We start from the raw sequence: 18,983 nt of genomic DNA, 5'->3' as shown, positions 1-18,983 counted from the left end.
TGAGCTGTGGATGAAAAGAGAGTTGGGTAGTGTTTTCAAGTGGAAGGGAGGTGGAGATAAAAATAACAATATGTTTTATTCATAGCACATTTTTTTCCTTTTTTTTTTTCAAGTACTTTAAGTTGAGGGGGTGACAGCTAGAAATTAGGAAATTAAACACATGCAAAAATAGCATTATAAAAGCACCATTACAGCAGTTGGGTCATAAAGAGGAAATGAAGGTGCGGGAACATGCAGATGTATATGTCATCCATGTAATGTGTGAGTCTACAGAGTTTTCTAATGTGTGAGACTCCTTCTAATCTTCTCTTGCACCATCTGCCAGTGTTTTTCGTGGGATTACTAAAACACCACACCGTTAGGTCAAAGGGAAAAAGGAGAGAAAGGGGACACCAACTGAAATGAGGTAGTGACAAGGGACAAGGGACATGTCTAAATAGTCTATAGTGGCAGCACTTGACTGCACTCATAGTGCAGAGTCGTAATCCTGAAACAGTTATGTGGCCAAAGGAAAATAAAGTTTTGCAGTGTATTAATCCTAAATTTGAAGTGTTTGCTGCCTTTTCACTCTCATATAGCTTTTTAAAAAAATTGTACTATTTCGCTACATAGGTGAATTAAGAATATTCACTGACATGTTCAGGGCGATGATGTCAGTGAATATTTGAGTGATTTCACAGATGAACAGGCCTCGTCAGGTTTGTGCTGTTTCACATTCCGTTGAAGACACACACATCAATCAAACTGCGTTGTTTCACAATAAAATGTGACAAAATGAGTTATGCTATTCTAGTATTGCACGACAGTTTTAAGTGTCCAGTAGATGGACAGTGTTGTCCCTGATACAGAGTCCTATGAACTGCATTGAAAAGAGTTCATTTATATACTGTAGCATGTGATCTGGGGCACAGTTTTTGATTTTTTTTCTGTGTCCCACGCAAAAGCACACAAGAGACAAGGCAGTGACATACTGATGGGAGGTATCAGGAGATGAAAGGTGCCTCTCTCTCATTTTCTTTCACTTGCACTTTCTTTGTCATGCACATTGTAAATAATGCAGACACATACAGGAGCTGCTGTGTTCCTCTGGGCTTTGATGACATCAGGTTAGGGTGTTATTGCACAGATACGGGGGTACAAAGGTCAAGTAAGTTACGGCTCATTCTCGTGTGCTGTTATACAACAGTGTGGGGAGTGTTTTTCGTGTGTGTGTGTGCGTGTGTGTGCAGACATTAGAGAGAAGCTGAAGAGGTGAGGTAATCATGGGAGGCACAACCTTACAATGCAGCCGTTCAGACATTCCAATGAGCTACATAAGGAGGTCTGTTTGTGAGCATGCATGTTTTTGTGCGTGCATGAATATGTGCATATAAAGCAGAGCACGAATGAGTATGAGGCAATGTTTTGGAGTATTTGTGTGAGAAAAGACATAATAGACAAATGAGAGCAATTGAGGAGATGAGGTAATACTCCTTATTTCATCCTGAATGTGTGCGTGAGTATGCGTGTGCGTGTCAGAGCCTGTGTGGTCACAGAGCTCGCTCAGAGAGACAGGTCGCACTGCTCGGTGTTTGTGAACCTCCACAGAAATGAAAGACTTTCTTTCCTTCTGGAGCCCAGCATGAAGTCTCCCTTTCTGAAGCTGAAGCCTGAGGTGAAGAAACTGCTTACACACACACACAATTTACGCGGACACCTGCAGCGCGCATGTGTGTTTGAGATGCTTCAACAGATGCGGATCACCAGTTTTATGTGATCGGAAACTGCTAAAAATGTATCTGCTGTAAAAGTTTTATAGTTTTGCTTGGGGGTCTGGGTTCTGTCGGCTTCTAAAGATAAACGTGTGATGGAAAATGACGTGATCGATCAAGTTGTGTAAACAGTGTTTGAATGACATTTGCCTACTGCTTTATGCCTCCAGGTGTGTTATCATTGGTCAGAGGTTGCAGACTAATTGTGGATGTGTGTCTGAGGTCCATTTTTTTCTCCCCACCTACAACTTTTCTCTCTTCAGCTTCTCCGTCACCCCCTTCTTTCCTGTGTATACTAACCTCCTAACCTGCCCCTTCTGCACCTCTCTGCTCCTTTCTGCCCCTCCACGTCCCCCTCCTACCTCTCAATTACGCCAATGGGAGTTCTAGCAGATCAATGATTTCATTGAGAAGGAGCCAGTGGTGCCATTAGGAGGTGAGCTCACCGTCCCCAGGGAGAACTGACACAGTATTCTCAATGACCTCGCCTTCCTCAGCAGTCCTCTTTACATCTCTCCTTCAACCCCCTTTACCTTCCCCCTTACTTCTACTTCGCTTTACCCATACCCTTCTCCTCCTCCTCCTCTTCCTCCTTCCTCTCTTCTGTTTCATGGTGCTGAGAACAGAGCTCTATTTTTAGGCCCAGACTCCTGCGGTCGTCACATCTGGCGCCAGTGGCCTCGATGCTCTCACCCTGGCCTGTAGATACACAACACATACCGGCCCCACCCCAGCCAGCACCGCGGGAGCACAAAGGTCAAAGAATAAAGGCTATAAAATATCTATGACACCTCCCGCCTCAGAAAAGTGTGACATAGTTTGAAAAGCCCTCTAACTGGACAGTGACATAATGCTCAGTTTTCTGCTTTGTAGGTAATGACCTTGATGAGATATTGGGCAAACCCTTAACTTGTGCACACACTTGAGAAAGCTTGCAAATACGTGCACATGTGGACAGACACTCTTACACACACACATAAATATGGTAACAAAGCCCAGAGGAGGTCAGTACCAAGTTGCATTTTATGTAACAATGTTCTGTTTCTGCCAGTGTTCTCGCCCCCTCCCCCGTCCGTCTCATTGGCCTCACATGATGAGCTTGATGTCATTTTCCCCTTCTTTCCCTTAAATTTGGGAGAACAAAAACAGGCCAGCATATGTGCATGTTTATGTGTGTGCACAGTGTGATGCACGCGCATGTGTGTGTGTGTGCGTGTGTTTATGTGAGCTGCTGCCAAATGTTTCCACCATGACGTGATCTCACTGCTCTGCTTGCCTTCTGCTCTTCTTCCTTTTCTCCTCCATCACCGAGTCCCTTGCACACACACACACACACACACACGCACACAGACGCACAAGAGAAACACATTGTTGTACGCATATACTTTGACATGCAAAGGAGAAGACTGAAGGTTTCTCCCAGATCCCGGTATGGGAGAGATGTGCATAAATTTCAAGTAGTGTGGATATGTCTGTGAATGAGACTCTGGTACTGATACTTAAGCTTAGAAGAATTAAAATAACTTTAATCGTGGGAAGAAATTAACATAAAGTTCACAGTGATTCAGAATAACATGTGTGGCAAAGACAAAACATGACTGTAAAAAATAACCATTAAGGGTTTAAATTAGGGTTTTGTTTACACATGCAGAATTAATATTTGCTTACTTTTTTGATGTTTTACTCTTGGTAAACTTTTTGGCAAAATCCTGTGACGTTGACCTAAATACATACTTGTTTATAGTATAGGTATTTAAGCTGGTTTATGTATACAGTCTGTTCATACCTTCTGTGTCCTGCTGCATTGGAACTCTAGACTCTATCTAGAGGCCTTTTGAACGTCCCAGCCTGCCCCCGGTCATACATTCATCCAGCAGGGGATAAAAATAGTTTGTTGAAACTGTTACCTAGGCAGTGTCAACACATCGGGTCAACAGGAGCTGAAGCTGAACAGTGTGCTACCCAAAGCTCGCTTCACCCCCATCAGCACCTCATAACTCAAACCTCATCATGAGTTTGGGCCAAGTATTCGCTAGTTTGGTTGCTACACCGTCAGCTTACCGCTGAGGCGCTTACCCTGACGTCTCTGACACACATGTGGAGTGGAAATTTCCAAAGGCAGAAGAAAAGGGAAAGGAGTAGCTAACAATTATGCTAGTTTATCCTACCGAGGCCTGGACTGCATCCACCAGATTCCATTCATGCTCGGACTGCCCACTGCCGCTCCTGTCATAACGTCATTCCTTGGAACAATGGTGGATTCCTGTTTATCACTGGGCTGTCTTTGATGCACTTTATCTCTGGCATGCCACAGAGCTGCTTCCTTATTTACCTACTGAAAAGACTCCACTTTTACTGTGTGGACAAGGTCCATGTCTTTGCAGACTTGTACTTTGTTCCCTTTAAACTTATAGCACCAGATGATCTGCTTTAATATGCTGTTTGCTAATTATTCTCCAAAAAGGGTTGAGAAAGGTTCTTCTTTTCCAGACTAGTAGCAGAGGAGTAGAATAGTTGCCTGTTACAGTGCTGATACTTTAAATCCTGTGTGGTTTAACACTTTTCCTGGTATGTATACAGACTTGTAACACAGGTCGTTTTACCGTAAATACATGCTGATCACACACTGAAATGTTTGGGTTCAACCTCGAGGGCTGCTGCTGTTTCCTGATAAAAGAGGGAGATTTTCTATCTCCACAGCAACAGGCTAATTTTGGAGTTCCAGGCAAATCCAAACCTTCAGATTGAGGTATGCAGCAGTTTGTGATCATTCTCAGTCCTCCTCATATCTCCCCCTCTGCGGACACACAAAAAACTCACTTATACACACACACATACAGAGATGAAGGCTGGACAGCACTGAGAGGCCACTTCCTCTTGTGTTGTGTAACTACTTCCTGTTTCTGATAAAGTGACATCAGGGTTCCCCAGCGTAAAAGAAAAAGATGTCTAGAGAACATGTATGCACACCAATCTTCTATATATCTATATTTTGTTGTTTTGTATTTGGACTAAAAAGTAAAAGGGAAGCTCAGAAATCCCACCAGCTTTACAGATGATTAAACGGCATGATGTAGGTGTTGGCACAGTGGTGCACGCAGAAACAGCTTGCCCAGTTCCTTCCATGGCATTACGTCATTCCCTTCCTATTGTTCTTCTGTAGCTGACGGAGTGATGTCACTGTCGCATTGTGGATGTGACACATTCACACATGCACACAGTGTCCAGGGCATGTAATGGCCGGAAAAACTAACCTTGACCTCGGGTGTTGCAGTAGCCGCTGTCACCATGTCCTCTACACCCAAATCCAGTCTGCAGGTTACACCCTGCCTTGTGACGGATCTCTGTCCAGGAGGGGAATTGACTGGAAGAATGACATACTTTTTTTTGTTTGTTTTCTTTTCTTTTTTTTTGTCTTTTTGTTGAATTATAAGCTGATTTGTGTTACTTTTCCATTTCTAATATGCCTCAGTATGGTCAAAGAAACCCTGGGAGTCACTAACACATTGATGAGATAATAGTAGTTTTCCTCTTAAAGAATATCACTTAATCTGAAAACACCACTCAGTGACAGGCACAGACAGGCACAGCATATCGTTTGCAGAGAGATGCCCTGGTACAGCCTGAGACTGTCTGAGTTAATTGTAAGACAGGTAGACATGACGCTGAGCTAACAGAGGAGCAGATGGCGTGGCTTCCAGCTCTGTTGTGAGGACAGTGGATCTGTCAATCTGCCTGCTGTGCTGGTAGGAGCTAATTAACACTAAACTGATCTGAGACCTGCCTGTCTGTCTGCACGTAGCAGTGAAACAAGCCCATTAAAAACAAACAGATCTGGTGTCGGCTCCTCTCTCTCACAGTATCGCCATTATAAGACTGATACCACATGCGAGAGACAATGAGAGAGATGAGGGGTGTTATTCTATGCATTCCAGCTCAGGCCATTTGCATTTAGAATGAAATAGCCATCCGTTCTACTCAAGAGAACCTGTGTAGACAAACTCACCTCTGGGGAAATCAGAGCAGGGTGAAGTGTGTGCTCTTAATGCACGCACACATTCGCGTTCTTCATGTTTTCATTACTGTATTGTCATGGACATGGTTTCTGCACATATTCAGCCTGTTTTGCACACACACATACATTATTCATCCATATAAAACCGCAGAAAACAGCTGTAAGCTGTCTCGCTGTATAAAGATAAAGTTAACATTTATTTTATATGCACTCAAAGTGAATGCACAGGCTTTATATGCACGCAAGATACACATGCAGTGGCCAGCAGCGATTCATATTGAAACTTAACAGTCCCCCTTTGTCTCCACATGCATACACAGACACACACACACACACCATTCAAAACCTCAAACTGGTATTTTTAAGTAGTTCATCTGGTTTATGAAAACCCGTCTGGTCCTGAAAGCCCCCTTTGGTGTGCTTGATAGCTTACCCTTTTTAGCTTCTCCCCGTTTTGTGTGTCTGTGTGTGTTTATACTTTGTGGAAATGCTTGAGTGAGTGTCTAAAAGTAAGTCTAAACTAATTTCTTGCCAGTGAGAGAGATTTACTGGTGCAGTAACCCCCGGGTTCTGAGCTTCTCCAGGGGCTTAAGTTGTTTGGAGGGTAGGGGGGTCTGCCGAATGAGTGCTACGAGCTAGCATCCCTCGAGGCTGTGCAGATAGAGATCAGACTGCCTCATGCCCAGCCTCACACATGACCAGGTGGTGCATCAGTGCACCCCTAATCTTGTGCTTCCTTCTCTCGATTGCATCTAAGAACCACCACCTGCCCTTCCCTCCGATTCCCTGTTTTCACTTCCTCAACCCTTTTGATGTTATCATATGTAACGAAGACATAAAGCTTCTCTATATGTCTGAGAGACTCACATATTTACACACTTTTCTGTTCTAAAAAGCTGAACAGAAAATTTCAGTAGTGTGTGCAGATTAATGGTGGTGCAATTATAGATGTTTGAAAAAGAGTCAAGATGAGCACACACACAATACCGGTGACATTTCTAATGTCCCCTGGCAATATGACAGCATCATTTCAGCTATCTCCCTATTGATTCAAACAGCCCCTCTTCCTCGCCAGTATCCTCCCATGACTTAATCTCCCCCTCCTCTTCTCTTCTTCAGCACTTCCCCCTCCCTCAATTGCTCCATTCCTCGATCCATCCTCCCCTCTTTCTCCCCTGGTGACTACCTCACCCCCCAGGCATGGCAGCTGTGTTCTCCTGTAGGCATTACATCACTGCAAGAGCATCCTTGTTACTGATCCCCTGACAACCAGCACTATCAACACATTTTTGCTCACACACACACACACACACACACGCACATGCACACATGTGCAGTGATCATACACCTGTGCAAGAGTGCATAAACTTGTATTTACCCACACAGACACAAATAACTATTTACTCTATTCCTATCCCTGGAGCACTATTCTCTCCTTTCTCTCACCTTTGCACCAGTCATCCTTCTCTCCCGCTCTCTCTCTCTCTCACACACACAGACACACACACACATGCATTAACTGACAGTCTTCATCAGCCTAACCTGCCGTATCCAGAGGATGACGTCTCTCTTTCCTGTGATATCCTGACAGATGATCCACGGTGTAGAGTGACGCTCCTGTTGCTGCCTGTCTCAGTGGAAAAGGAGGGGGGGGGGGCTCTGACAAAATATATTAAAGAAAATATTTGTATCAGCAACTCAGTTCAAACAGAGTTTACGGGCATACGTTTTTGATGAGCTGCTGGTGATAAATGTTAAAATTTGTGCTGGTGCAAAAAAAACCCATATATTAACTTTATACTGAGTTATAAAAGAGAACAATATTGGAGTAGAGTTGACTCATTCAGTCCATTAAATAATTAGTCATTAACTATTAATATCAAATTATTCATAATTTAAGCTTAATACATTTTCAGTGCCTAGAATGTGTTTTAGTGCTTTTATCTTAACTTCAAAAAGTTCAATATTTTAAAAGACATTTCAAAGAGTTTATTAAATAATTGAAAGAAAGATTCAGAATATTAACTAATTTATCTTTATGTTCCTATTATGGCCACATAGGCCATCTAGTCTTTGTTATCTATGTGGTGAAAAGTAAAACTTTGTACGTGCAGTAATTACCTTTTATTTAGTAATAAAGATTTGGTTTATTGTGCAAAACCGACCAATTTCACGGCAAAAGTTAAGTTAGTCTTTTTTTTTAACTTAAGGGCAATAAACATAGACTTTTATTTAACATTTAAAGGGGTTTAGAGTTCAGACTGAACCCTGCACTATGCAGTATGTTTGCATTTATGATACATTTACAACATGTAAGCACAGAACTACAAGCTCTATAATCCTCACAACTCTCTACAGTTGTCAGGTGCAAAGGTCGTGTTTCTCCTTTCAATCAACCCAACACCACCATCTCTTGTTGAGGCATTCCCAGTCAGTTCGGACATCCCAGGGCTCCTCGTCCTTTACCCACCTTCTCCGTTTCCTTCCCATACCAACTGCTCATTATCAGTTTTGGCTTGGCTCTGTGAATGTATGTGTGTGTAAACATGCGTCGCCTTAGTAACAAGCTCTGCACCATAAAAGTATGCTCTAAATCTAAGAGAGAATCTCAGCGGAGGGGGCGAGCAAAGTGACCATCCCACCTATTTCTGTAGCTGCAGGGCACACATGTGCAGTCAATAAAGAAGGCCCGGCTGTCATTTATAGCATCTTGGCTGTAATCCTCTAATTAACACATCTACTATTCTCAGCCTTGTTACCCTGCTGAGGACCAGAGGAGGAGGAGAGGAGTATAAAGAGAGCGACAGCATGGTATTTCAGCATGGTATCACCCAGCAGCTACTTTGTTTTGTTGCTGTCGGTTTCCACTGCTCAGAGTTTGCAGGTGTTAGAGCCTCGTGTGTTTCAAAGCTACTTTATGGCTTCGAGCCACACAGCCAGAACAACTAAGCCGAGGCGTGGATTCAAACTGAGGTGATGATCTGTGGGTTTAAAGCGTAGCGACCCCGGCTGACCACCATGGCATGCCACACTTGTTCAGATGCAAATGGGAGAACAGTGCATGAGTGTGTGTTAAAATGGTGATTGTGGGGTGACGTGTGTTTATTCATAGTTTGACACTCTCCCAAAACCAGTGTCTGCATTTTTCACAAAGCTCATCATTAGGCCCATTTCCTCTCGCGCCCTCTCTTGCAGTTGAACAGAGGATGACGTAAAGCTGTTCTCACCCATGTGTGATCATTCAGGGGTCTGCAGTGATGAGATGAGGTCAGTCAGCATGCAGCTGGCCCCCTAACTGGACATCTTGTATAAGCTTATTTGCCTTTTTTCTCTCGCTCTCTTTTTTTTTGGAGCAGTGCAGTGACTTAATGTCATTGAAGTCCATCTGACCTAGTTTGAATGTAATCAGTGCACTGTGAAGTCTCAGCACGGGACAGAAGAGATAGAAAGGACGGTCAACTGGCCTAAACATAGTTGTTTCCATACATCTATTATTTTCAGCCAAAGGTTGATTGGCATAAACGTGTGCTAAAAAGACGAGAAAGCAAGTCTGTATATGCTCTGAAACGCACAAAACACAATAGCCTCATATTAATAACTCGACAAACAGCTGTACCTGCATCGCAGTTTGCTAACACTGAGTCTCTTCCAGTAGTTTTGTGAAGTTTTTTACTGCCTCGTTTCCATAATTGGACTTGTGGCCCACGTGTTTGTCATTCCATAGTACCAAGAGTCTGTGGCCTGTCAAATGGATGGTGGCTGGCTGACCACGAGCTTGTTTGGTCTTTTCATCACCTCTAGTATTTCCTTCCTCTTTTGTCTGCTTTCATTTCTTTCTTTTTTCCATACTTCTGCTCTGCTTTTGCTTTCTTTCTTCTCGCCTGGCTACCTTCACATCCTCCAGACAAAATCGCAGTGTCCAAACACAAACATGTTAGACATGAACCAGTGCAGGAAAAGTGGTGAAGTCACATACATTCCCTCACCTTGAGAGACAAATCAGCTGTCAGCGCACCGCACAGCCTTAATTCCCTCTCCTGCAGTAAGCGTAATGTGCTAAGAGGATGCAGTACATTTAAGGCAATCAACCTAATGTAGGTATTTAGTTTCTACTCAGTAATAGATAGTACTGCATAGCTGTAGGAGTCTAATTATTGTAGATATGATATAATTATCATCAGGTAATCATCCCTAACGTCTCAAATGAATTAAATGAGAAAACAGGAAAACGGTTCATGTAAAAAAAATAAAAATAAAGCATATTTCTGTTTGTTATGTATGACGGCATTTACAAAAACAAGTAACGCCAGTCAGTGAAAGGCTTCCAAAAGCCAAGCATTATCTCTCTCCTCTCTTTCATTGAGAACAAAGACAGTTAAATCTATAACGTAGCTGTTTGTTAACAGCGTGATAGCTGTGGTTTAGCTTCCATCCTACCCTGATAGAGGCCTGTTTTGTAGCTAGGCCCCTGAGGTGGCCGCATATTTGCTGGGTGAGTAAGGAATGTGGTTACATGCCTTAGACATTAGCTATGACGGAGCACTGGCTCCACAAGAGAGGGAGGTAGCAGAGAAGGAGGGAGGGGAGGTTGGGTAGAGTCTGAGCTCACGGCAAGTGAGCTCATTCACCCCCAGAGCTCGAGGAGAGAGTGCAGCTCCGTCATCCTCTTCGCAGAGAGAGAGAGAGGAGGGAGGGAGAGGGAGGAGTGTAAGCCAGTGACTGAGCGAATGAGAGGAAAGGAGAGTGGAGCGGCACAACAATAGTGGGCTGCTCTTCTGGCTGTGGACTCACAGAGACAGAGAGAGCGCTCAGAGGAACACACAGACGCTCTGTAAACCAGCTGCAGGCAGATTACAACTGGCGTTTACATACAGGCGTTACAGGCTACTCACTTTTGTTTTGTCTCTGGCACTCTCTGTGGTCACCATTCTTCACAAAACCACAGAATTACCAAATATTGACGCAGGAGAATTTTAGGAATTTTGTGGTCATTGCATGGGATTTTGGCCATTTGTTGACTTGAGGAGCGTGTCCACAGACATTTTGGACTAGTTTTTGTTCTGCTGGGTCCATTTGCCGAGGGTCACCGGCTGGACAGCTGGAACAGCTAACTTGACTTGAGTGGAGTTTTGTGGACTTGGGGTTTTCAGTGGGCTCACCTTTGTCACTCTTCTGAGGAGAACAGAGTGCGTTCTGGGGGATGCCTCTGGATGTGGTGATTGCCCCAGCAGAGGACTGTTTTTGGCCAGACCTGCAGGACACAGACATGAGGCTGAAGATCAGGGTCCGCCGGATGAAGGAGGGGAGAGAGCTTCGAGGTGTGTATTCACCTGGAGGAGAAGAGATACGTGTGTCTGTGTGGGTGCAAGGTGATAAGATGCAACATGTTTGGATTGAAGTCCTGTGCGTTTGGCATACATGCAGAAGATGGAATGTGATTTATGATATGCATTGAGTTGCATGGCTATGAAATGCACGATTGCTGAATACATGCAGAAAAGGTGCGAACAAGGTGGAAAGCCACTGATAATAGTTTGTGCGCTGCAGATGAGTACACACAGTGGACTGTCAGGTATTTACCATTTCAAGCTTTATCCGAACGAAACATAGCAGTGAAGTGAATTTTTAAGAGTTATTAGAGAGATGGGATTCTACATCAGGCTAAAAAAGAATTTATTAGGCGTAGCAAGCCAGATCTGAGAGTTGCTGTCCCATCTTTTGTTTTTGGACTTAATTTGTTTAGAGGTATAGAATAGGAAGAAAGGGGATTAAGAAGATGACATCATGAAGATGAGAAGCGATGAAGAGGGAAAAGAGGAGAGAAAAAGAGCTAGTGGGGGAGTGGATGAGAGCTGTGACCCATGGTATGACATAGTGCTCATGCTCTCTCAGCCTGTGGTCATTGAGATGTAAAATTATCACAAAGGCTCTTTCTTTCTCTCTTTCTTTTCCTCTGCTCTTGGCTTTTCTTTCTCGCTCCTGCTCACTCGCTCTCTCTGCAGAATGGTGTCTTGTGGAGATTATGTTATCAATATGTGTGCAGTGTGCACTGCAGGTGTTTAACATAACACCTTTTCACACAGAGCAATGAGGCAATGCAGAGCAATGGAAAAATCCTTTTTATACGACAATACGGCATCGTGCACGTTGCACAAAATATCTCGTCATTTGCTCAAATTAATTTGCTCGTTTTGTAGTTGAACCTTTTGGATGTACGTCTATTTAGACGGTACACACAGGGCATTTTAGAGCACCGGCTCAAAGCAGTTATCTGCACCTGTCACTCTTCACATGTGCACATGTGCATGTACGGGTTATATCTACACAACCAGATTCTGCTGCTGTAAGTGTCAAATTCATGTACTCAGAGAAAGCTGGGATGGGTGGGGGATCACACATTTGCCATCAGCAGATGAAAATAGAATTATATGTGTCACAGGTACTGAGCACTTTAACACATCTCTGTGGAAATAGATTTGTCAATGCAGGCTAAATTATATGGTGGTTTATGGTCTTTTATTGCAGTAACACGGTGCTGCTGAAACGGCAGTTGATCAAAGTGGAATATTCCTGCTATCTGTCCAGGAAGATAAAGAGCAATGAAGTTTAACCGTCAGCTAATATGACGTAAATATCGTGCTCTCATTCGCAGCCATCATAAAGCCGATGCTGTGCATGAAAGCGATGACCTCATCCTACTATCTCATCCATGTTCTGTCAGTCTACACATTTCTGTCACAAAAACCCACACAAGCGCACACACTTTCATTGCATCGTCAGGCCCCAGCACAGCCTTTGTGGAGCTGAAGTGGGACATGTGTGCAATGATGTCATGTGAGGAGGGTGAGGTGGGGAGGGGAGCGGGTACATTGAGATGCTAATGTCCCCTCATAGTGGAGGGGACAGCTGGAGGGGCACAGAGGATGGCGTCATGTCTCCCCTGATATCAGCCAAAGAGAAAAATGATGGAGGGGGAGTGGGGTAGTCGTTCAATGCCCCCCCCCCCCCCCACCCCCCCTGGGCCTGAAAGCTTGTCTGTGTGCATGAACACGGCTGCTTTGTGTATTGCCCCCCCTACTCCATTAACAGACAAGTAAAAGAGTAAAACGGAGGCTGAAGCACACACACACACACACACACAGAAAGGGGGTGAGCTTGTGTTGGCAAGGAAGTCAATTGTACGAACAGCAGTGATGTAATAGCAGAGATCCCATTAAACCATAACTTCTAGGCAGGTGTTTTGTGTGCCTCTGTTCATTCGCTTATTCCACCCTCCATTCATCTTTTAGTTTTCCGCAGCAGCACAGCTCTGAAGAGTCTGAATTTGATCTGCTTAACATACACACTTTTCACGTTAGCGAAACAATAGCCCATGCCTTCATACTGAAAGCTGGGTATTAATTTAGATGTGGGAGAGGAGAGGGACTGCTGCTCGCTGCCGGCAAACAAAGAAAGGCCTGAGTGCTCGCCTCTGACGGAGCAAGAGAGAGGAAAATAAGCAGTTGCTTAAATGATGAAGTGGGCAGAGAAAAACGGAAAAAGGAAGTCACCACTGCTGAGAGCTGCCGATGGCGACACAGTGCCCTCTTTCCCGGTTGTGGGTTTTCCTACTCCCCAAACTGCTTTTTTTTTTTTTTTTTCTTTTCTTTTCTTCTTTTAAAGAGTATGTTCAGAATTTAGTCACATCCTGCCAGAGTATGGTTTCATGATTTCAGTGTTTGAACAATAATGTGAGAAGCTCTGGTTTTTATTCCACAAAAACAAAACTGTAGGTTTAGGTTGGTATGTCTGTGGGAAATTTAACTCGTGAGTTTAATGCAGGGTGTCAGTTTCTGCTGATTATCATGAAGGTGAACTCATCTCTCCCATTTGACTTTCTGATGTCATCTTCACAGACAGCTGGGCTGGTGTGTGTCACAGGGTATTTTCAGTGACCTCAGTGTGAGTGTACAGTATGTTTATATGTGTGCTTAGATAGGAATGAACGGATGTGTCATCCTTTTCTAATGGAGAATGTGAGGCCACATCTTTTAGGTTTTTTGGTGTATGTGTGCGTAAATCAGTGTGCTCATATGCCCTTGTTTCTTACCAGTATTTGGAGCAGGGTGGTGTCGGTGAGGGGAAGCAAATTGTCATCAACAACACTGCTTTTCTTTGTTGTCTTGGCAACCCTAAGTAGAGCAAGGTCAGGTGACGAGGTGGCAATACCACGCTATCTCCTGTGTGACTAATGTCCATTAGCACCAACCGTGTAAAGCTTTGACTACAAGGAAGGTGTTTGTAAATGTGTTGACGTAATGTCGCTGTAATAGCACTCGAAAAGCCAGAAGGCACACGCAGTCCTGCTTTCTTATCTCTGACTTCAGTCACCCTTTATGCCAGTAACCCCTTACTCACTCATAGGCAAACTCTAGCTGGCCCAACTTTGTGCTTTTTTTGTGTTTATTTAACACGAGATTAGGCGTGCTACACTAGTCGGGACTAGAATTATCAGTTCAGTCAATTCAGAATATTTCTGTTCGTGTGTTCATTTCCCTGCACACTCACACACACACATAAACACACAGACCGTGTGGAATGTCCTGTCTTCAGTCCTTCTAACAACTCTCTAACAATGTAAGCACATACAAAAGGAAATGCTTGCTGTGTGATGTAGCTATTCCTGTTGATCCGACTGTCTCCAGGAACATACCACTCCCTCACACAGATACAGTATATGCTATATGTAGTGCAATTTTTTTCACCAGCAGCCTGGGAAGTAGGAAACCAGGAAAGAAACTCTTCAGAGATCCCTTCCTCCCTCTGCTTTATCAATTATCAGTGCTGTAGCACTGCCCGTAGGCTTGCTGCAAGGGGAGAAGCTATTGAGAAACAGTCTAGTGTGAACTCCACACTCTGTCTGTTTAGTCTACGCTATATAGGCCAAGAAAAGGTTTGATCATAGAGTTGTTGCCGTAATGGCAGCAATCCCTCAGCCTCCTCTTGAAAGTTATCCGATTGCTCTTTCTGCATCAAATGCCTCTCTACACTCCACCACCCATGTGGACTGTTGATGTCATCGCTCCGCTGGTTGCCATTAATAGCTGGAAACAGGCAGGCCTTCTTCACTTTGCTCTTAAAGGAACATTGCACCCAGAATAGCACTAGGTCATCGGGATGCACCCAGCCTACTCACCGCTCAAAAGCTGTGCTGTTGTGAAATAGCACCACATACCAAAAGCTGCTATCTTCTGTGGATTTGCACAACCTTTTTACGCAGCTCTCCTGTTTGTTGGGTGCACGCACATGAAACTGTGTTCTCCACATGTGTGCGTCTGTTTGTTTGCCAGTTGTTGTTACTCGAGTAGGGCAGCTGGGTGTGTGTTACAGGGGAAGGCAGCGTCCTGCTTGCACTGTGCTGTGTGTGCTACTTGGGGATAGTGATGTCATGTCTCACTCACTCTCACTAAGTGAATGTGTATGTATGTGTGTGTGTTAAGGTGTGTGCATGCACTGCATCCAGGATTGGGTCAGGGAAGGCTGAACCTAGATTAGGCTCTAATCGTCTTTCTGGGACTCAAGGTTTCCTTGAAGCACTCCCTCTCCTCTCCACACTCCTCAGCGAGGTCAGCACCCAAAGAAGATTCCTACCTCTTTTCCTTGTCCCCCTCCCTGTAGTTGTACAACTGCAGTACTACAGACTATTAATGAGTATGGGGGTGGGTGTGTGTGTGTGTGTGTGTGTGTGTGTGTGTGTGTGTGTGTGTGTGTGTGTGTGTGTGTGTGTGTGTGTGTGTGAGAATTGAGTGGAGAGTGTGTTAATGTCAGTGAGAGTGAATATTGGGATATATTGACCGCAACAGTATGAGATCATTTCTTCAGGTCATATCTTCTTCGTCTTCTGTCGTGTGTCTGTGGGTGTGCATTTGACCATGCATTAGTGTGTGTGTGCTTTTCAGCTGTCAGTGGAGATGTTACTGGGCCTCTGTCCTGGCCCTGCACCTGTGGCCTCTCTCATTCCCTCAGCCTGACGCAATGCTCTGCTACAGGACATGAGCTCATGCAGGAAACGGAGCCACACACACGCACGCATACACATATGCCAAAAGTGGAGCCGCCTGCCTCTTAAAGGGCCAGACGCGCATTCCTGGCCACCCAGCAGTTAACGTAACTCACTCACAGAAGCACAGAGAGCCCCTTTTTTTCCAGCTCCTGCTGCTCTAAAGGGACCCAGACTTTGTAGCCCAGATTCACCTTTTAAAGACTACTGAGCGTCTGCTAATGATGGTGCAGTGTTCGTGATGGAAGTCTTTGCAGAGTTCCCAGTGCGTGTGTGTTCGTGTGTGTCTAAATGGAAAACCATTCATATGCCTAACCGCTTCTCTCCATCTCTTCTTTCCCTGCAGGAGGCTTTGCAGCTTTTTCCTCCTGTTTCCCTGGCCTGTGTGAAGGGAAGCCCGCCACTGCTCTACCTATGAGCTTGTCCCAGCCCTGCTTGCCTGTAGCTAACGTAGGGCCTACTCGCATCCTGCCTCACCTCTATTTGGGATCACAAAAAGACGTCCTCAATAAGGTATCATTTATTTTGGATATTTTGCCAGTAAAGAATGTCTGACTTGCTCTTACTCGCAATAAAGCATGATGCTAAACCACGTACATGTCCCTCTCTGCAGGATCTGATGGCTCAGAATGGCATCACCTATGTGCTGAATGCCAGCAACACCTGCCCCAAGCCAGACTTTATCAGCGAAAGCCATTTCATGCGCATCCCAGTAAATGACAACTACTGTGAGAAATTACTTCCATGGCTGGACAAAACGAACGAATTCATAGGTAAGGGCGTGTTCTGTGTTTTATGTAACCATGCACATGTAATATAGGTAAACTGTCTGCTTAGATGAACCCTTGTACTCTTTCAGGATATGTCTGTTTTTATTCAGTAGACACTGATTTTCTCCCGAGTCTTCCTACTAAAAAGGAGACCTGTCAGTGGTATGCAGTGTTGCATGTATTTTCATATAGTTCTATATATTCATACTTATTTGTTTCCACCTATCAACAGACAAAGCTAAGGTATCAAACTGCAGAGTCATTGTGCACTGCCTGGCTGGAATCTCACGTTCAGCAACCATCGCCATAGCATACATCATGAAGACAATGGGCCTATCATCAGATGATGCCTACAGGTACACCTGCACTTCCCACCCATTAACAGCTGAGCTAAGGTGTCAGTACCAGTAGAAAGACATCCCATTGTTGTCAGGTGGAATCTAATTCTTAGATCCCTGCCAGCAAGCGTAGTTTATACAAAAGGCTTAGCTTTGCCCTGTCAGGACAAGTCTGGCACACTATTATGTATTGTGAATCAGTAAAAGGGCTCACACCCTTTATATAGGTCATTTATTTAATCTTAGGAATTCAGATGTGATTTATTATAAAACCATTACCGCACTTCAGAATACAATTGCTTAGTTGTGTCCTATTTTTTTCAAACTTTTTATTTTTTCTGCTGACAGATTCGTAAAGGACAGAAGACCGTCCATATCCCCCAACTTTAACTTCCTGGGTCAGTTGCTGGAGTTTGAGAAGGGCCTGCGATTACTCCAAGCTTTAACCTCCGATGACAAGAAATCTGAAAACAACACTAAGCAGAATTCAGAGGTTAACGGAGTCATCACAGGTTTCGAGATGAATGGTCATCATAGCAACTGTGACTCATCCACCACAGAGCCACGCATCCCACCGGAACCCAAGCTGTCGTCACCCACCTCTCTCCAGCAAGGCTTCAATGGCCTGCACCTCTCTGCAGAGAGGATCATGGACACTAATCGACTCAAACGCTCCTTCTCCCTAGACATTAAGTCTGTCTATTCCCCTAACAGTCCCCACTGCCCCAACCTGGCACCCACACACTCTGAAGACGTCCCCAAGCTGTGCAAGCTTGACAGCCCAGGAACAGGCATCTCCAATGGTGTCTGTTCTCAGTCTCCCGTCCTTGACAGCCCCAGTTCCTCTGATTCACCATTCCCCTCACCGGGCAGTGGGGGCAGCATAGGAGGCTTGGGATTCAGTGGAAGTGAAGGAGTCCATCGTTCTGGTTCTTCCTCATCCAGACCCAGAAGAAAAACCAAACAAAACTGCAGCAGTTCGCCGATCCACTCCCAACCACGGCAGCCTCCGCAGTCCCTCAACTTGCTGCTGGACCACAAGAGCCCCAGCCTGGAAGAAAACCTAAAGGGCTCCCTGCTCCTCTCATTACCTTCCCTGCCCACTGTGGGTTCTGGGGCTATGTGGACCAAACACAGAGACACTGTCCAAGCCACAACCCCCGTCACTCCAGTCACCCCGACTGCAGATGCTCCCTGGCACTTTGGAGCAGAGGAAGGTGGTCAGGGAGAGATGGAGCTGGGAGCAGGAGAGGTAGGGGGACAGGAGTCGTCGGTGAGGTTCGGTAGCAGCTCGGCGTATGTGGCATTTGGGTGTAGCGAAGGTGTGCGGTTACGAGACAAATCCCAGAGGGAGAAGCCGTCAGCACCACAGACGCAGCGAGACCTCCGAGACTCTTCGTCGTCTTCAGCAGTGACAATGTCCACCAGCTCGAGTCACAGTGGGGCTGCATCTGAAAAGCAGTTCAAGCGGCGCAGCTGTCAGATGGAGTTTGAGGAGGGCATCTCCGAGACAAGGTCCAGGGAAGAACTGGGGAAAATTGGGAAGCAGTCAAGCTTCTCTGGGAGCATGGAGATCATAGAGGTATCCTGACAGATAATGACATCATCAGAGCTGCCCCTTGGGGGCAAAAATGGACCTAGTTAGAGGGAGCACAGGAAGAGGACATTCAAGGTGGAGCCGAGGAGTTGTTATTGGGGGTTTTTAAGCTCCCCTTACAGACAGTGTTAAAGACTCTAGTTGAGAGAAGGACAAATGCAAGCTGAGCGTTAATGTGAAAAGGTTAGCATTCGCACCTCGACAGACAGAGCCTCAGATGTGGTGCTTGGCAGACCATAACCATCCTGAACTCTTGTACAAAAATGAAGAAAAATCTTGGGGGGGGAGGGAGGTAAAGAGGACAAATCTAGGTACTGAACTCTTTATGTTTATGAGCTCTGTCCCAGACAAAATGAAACAGCCCAGGGCAAATGTTGCATCCTTAATATATAGAATTCTTCCCTTATTTTGACAGAGTTGAGACACAAACTGCTTGCCTGTGGTCAAACGTAGCGTGTTTCAGTGGGTGTATA

General features: G+C 44.9%; 1 protein-coding gene across 3 annotated transcripts in view; it reads left to right on the top strand.

Annotated features, from left to right (window-relative positions):
• Nucleotides 1-18,528, top strand: part of dusp8a (dual specificity phosphatase 8a) — a 38,213-nt gene extending 19,685 nt beyond the window's left edge. The window contains exons 1-5 of one of the 3 annotated variants that reach the window (XM_085461343.1): nt 10,427-11,135; nt 16,152-16,318; nt 16,419-16,578; nt 16,808-16,931; nt 17,262-18,528. In XM_085461343.1, the coding sequence (XP_085317469.1) occupies nt 10,967-11,135; nt 16,152-16,318; nt 16,419-16,578; nt 16,808-16,931; nt 17,262-18,504 (1,863 nt within the window). In that variant the 5' untranslated portion in view covers nt 10,427-10,966 and the 3' untranslated portion in view covers nt 18,505-18,528. Of the gene's footprint in view, nt 1-10,426; nt 11,136-16,151; nt 16,319-16,418; nt 16,579-16,807; nt 16,932-17,261 lie in introns of those variants that run through there. The other 2 variants (XM_085461344.1, XM_085461346.1) reach the window with 2 other exon arrangements.
• Nucleotides 18,529-18,983: the final 455 nt, after the last annotated feature.

Source organism: Copadichromis virginalis, linkage group LG7 (assembly GCF_057382275.1).
Source record: "Copadichromis virginalis isolate Kocher_CV1m ecotype Utaka linkage group LG7, C_Virginalis_male_GT1.1, whole genome shotgun sequence".
Lineage (NCBI taxonomy): Eukaryota > Metazoa > Chordata > Actinopteri > Cichliformes > Cichlidae > Copadichromis > Copadichromis virginalis.
Note: the sequence above shows the minus strand (reverse complement) of the source record. Positions and strands in the feature narration are given on the sequence as shown.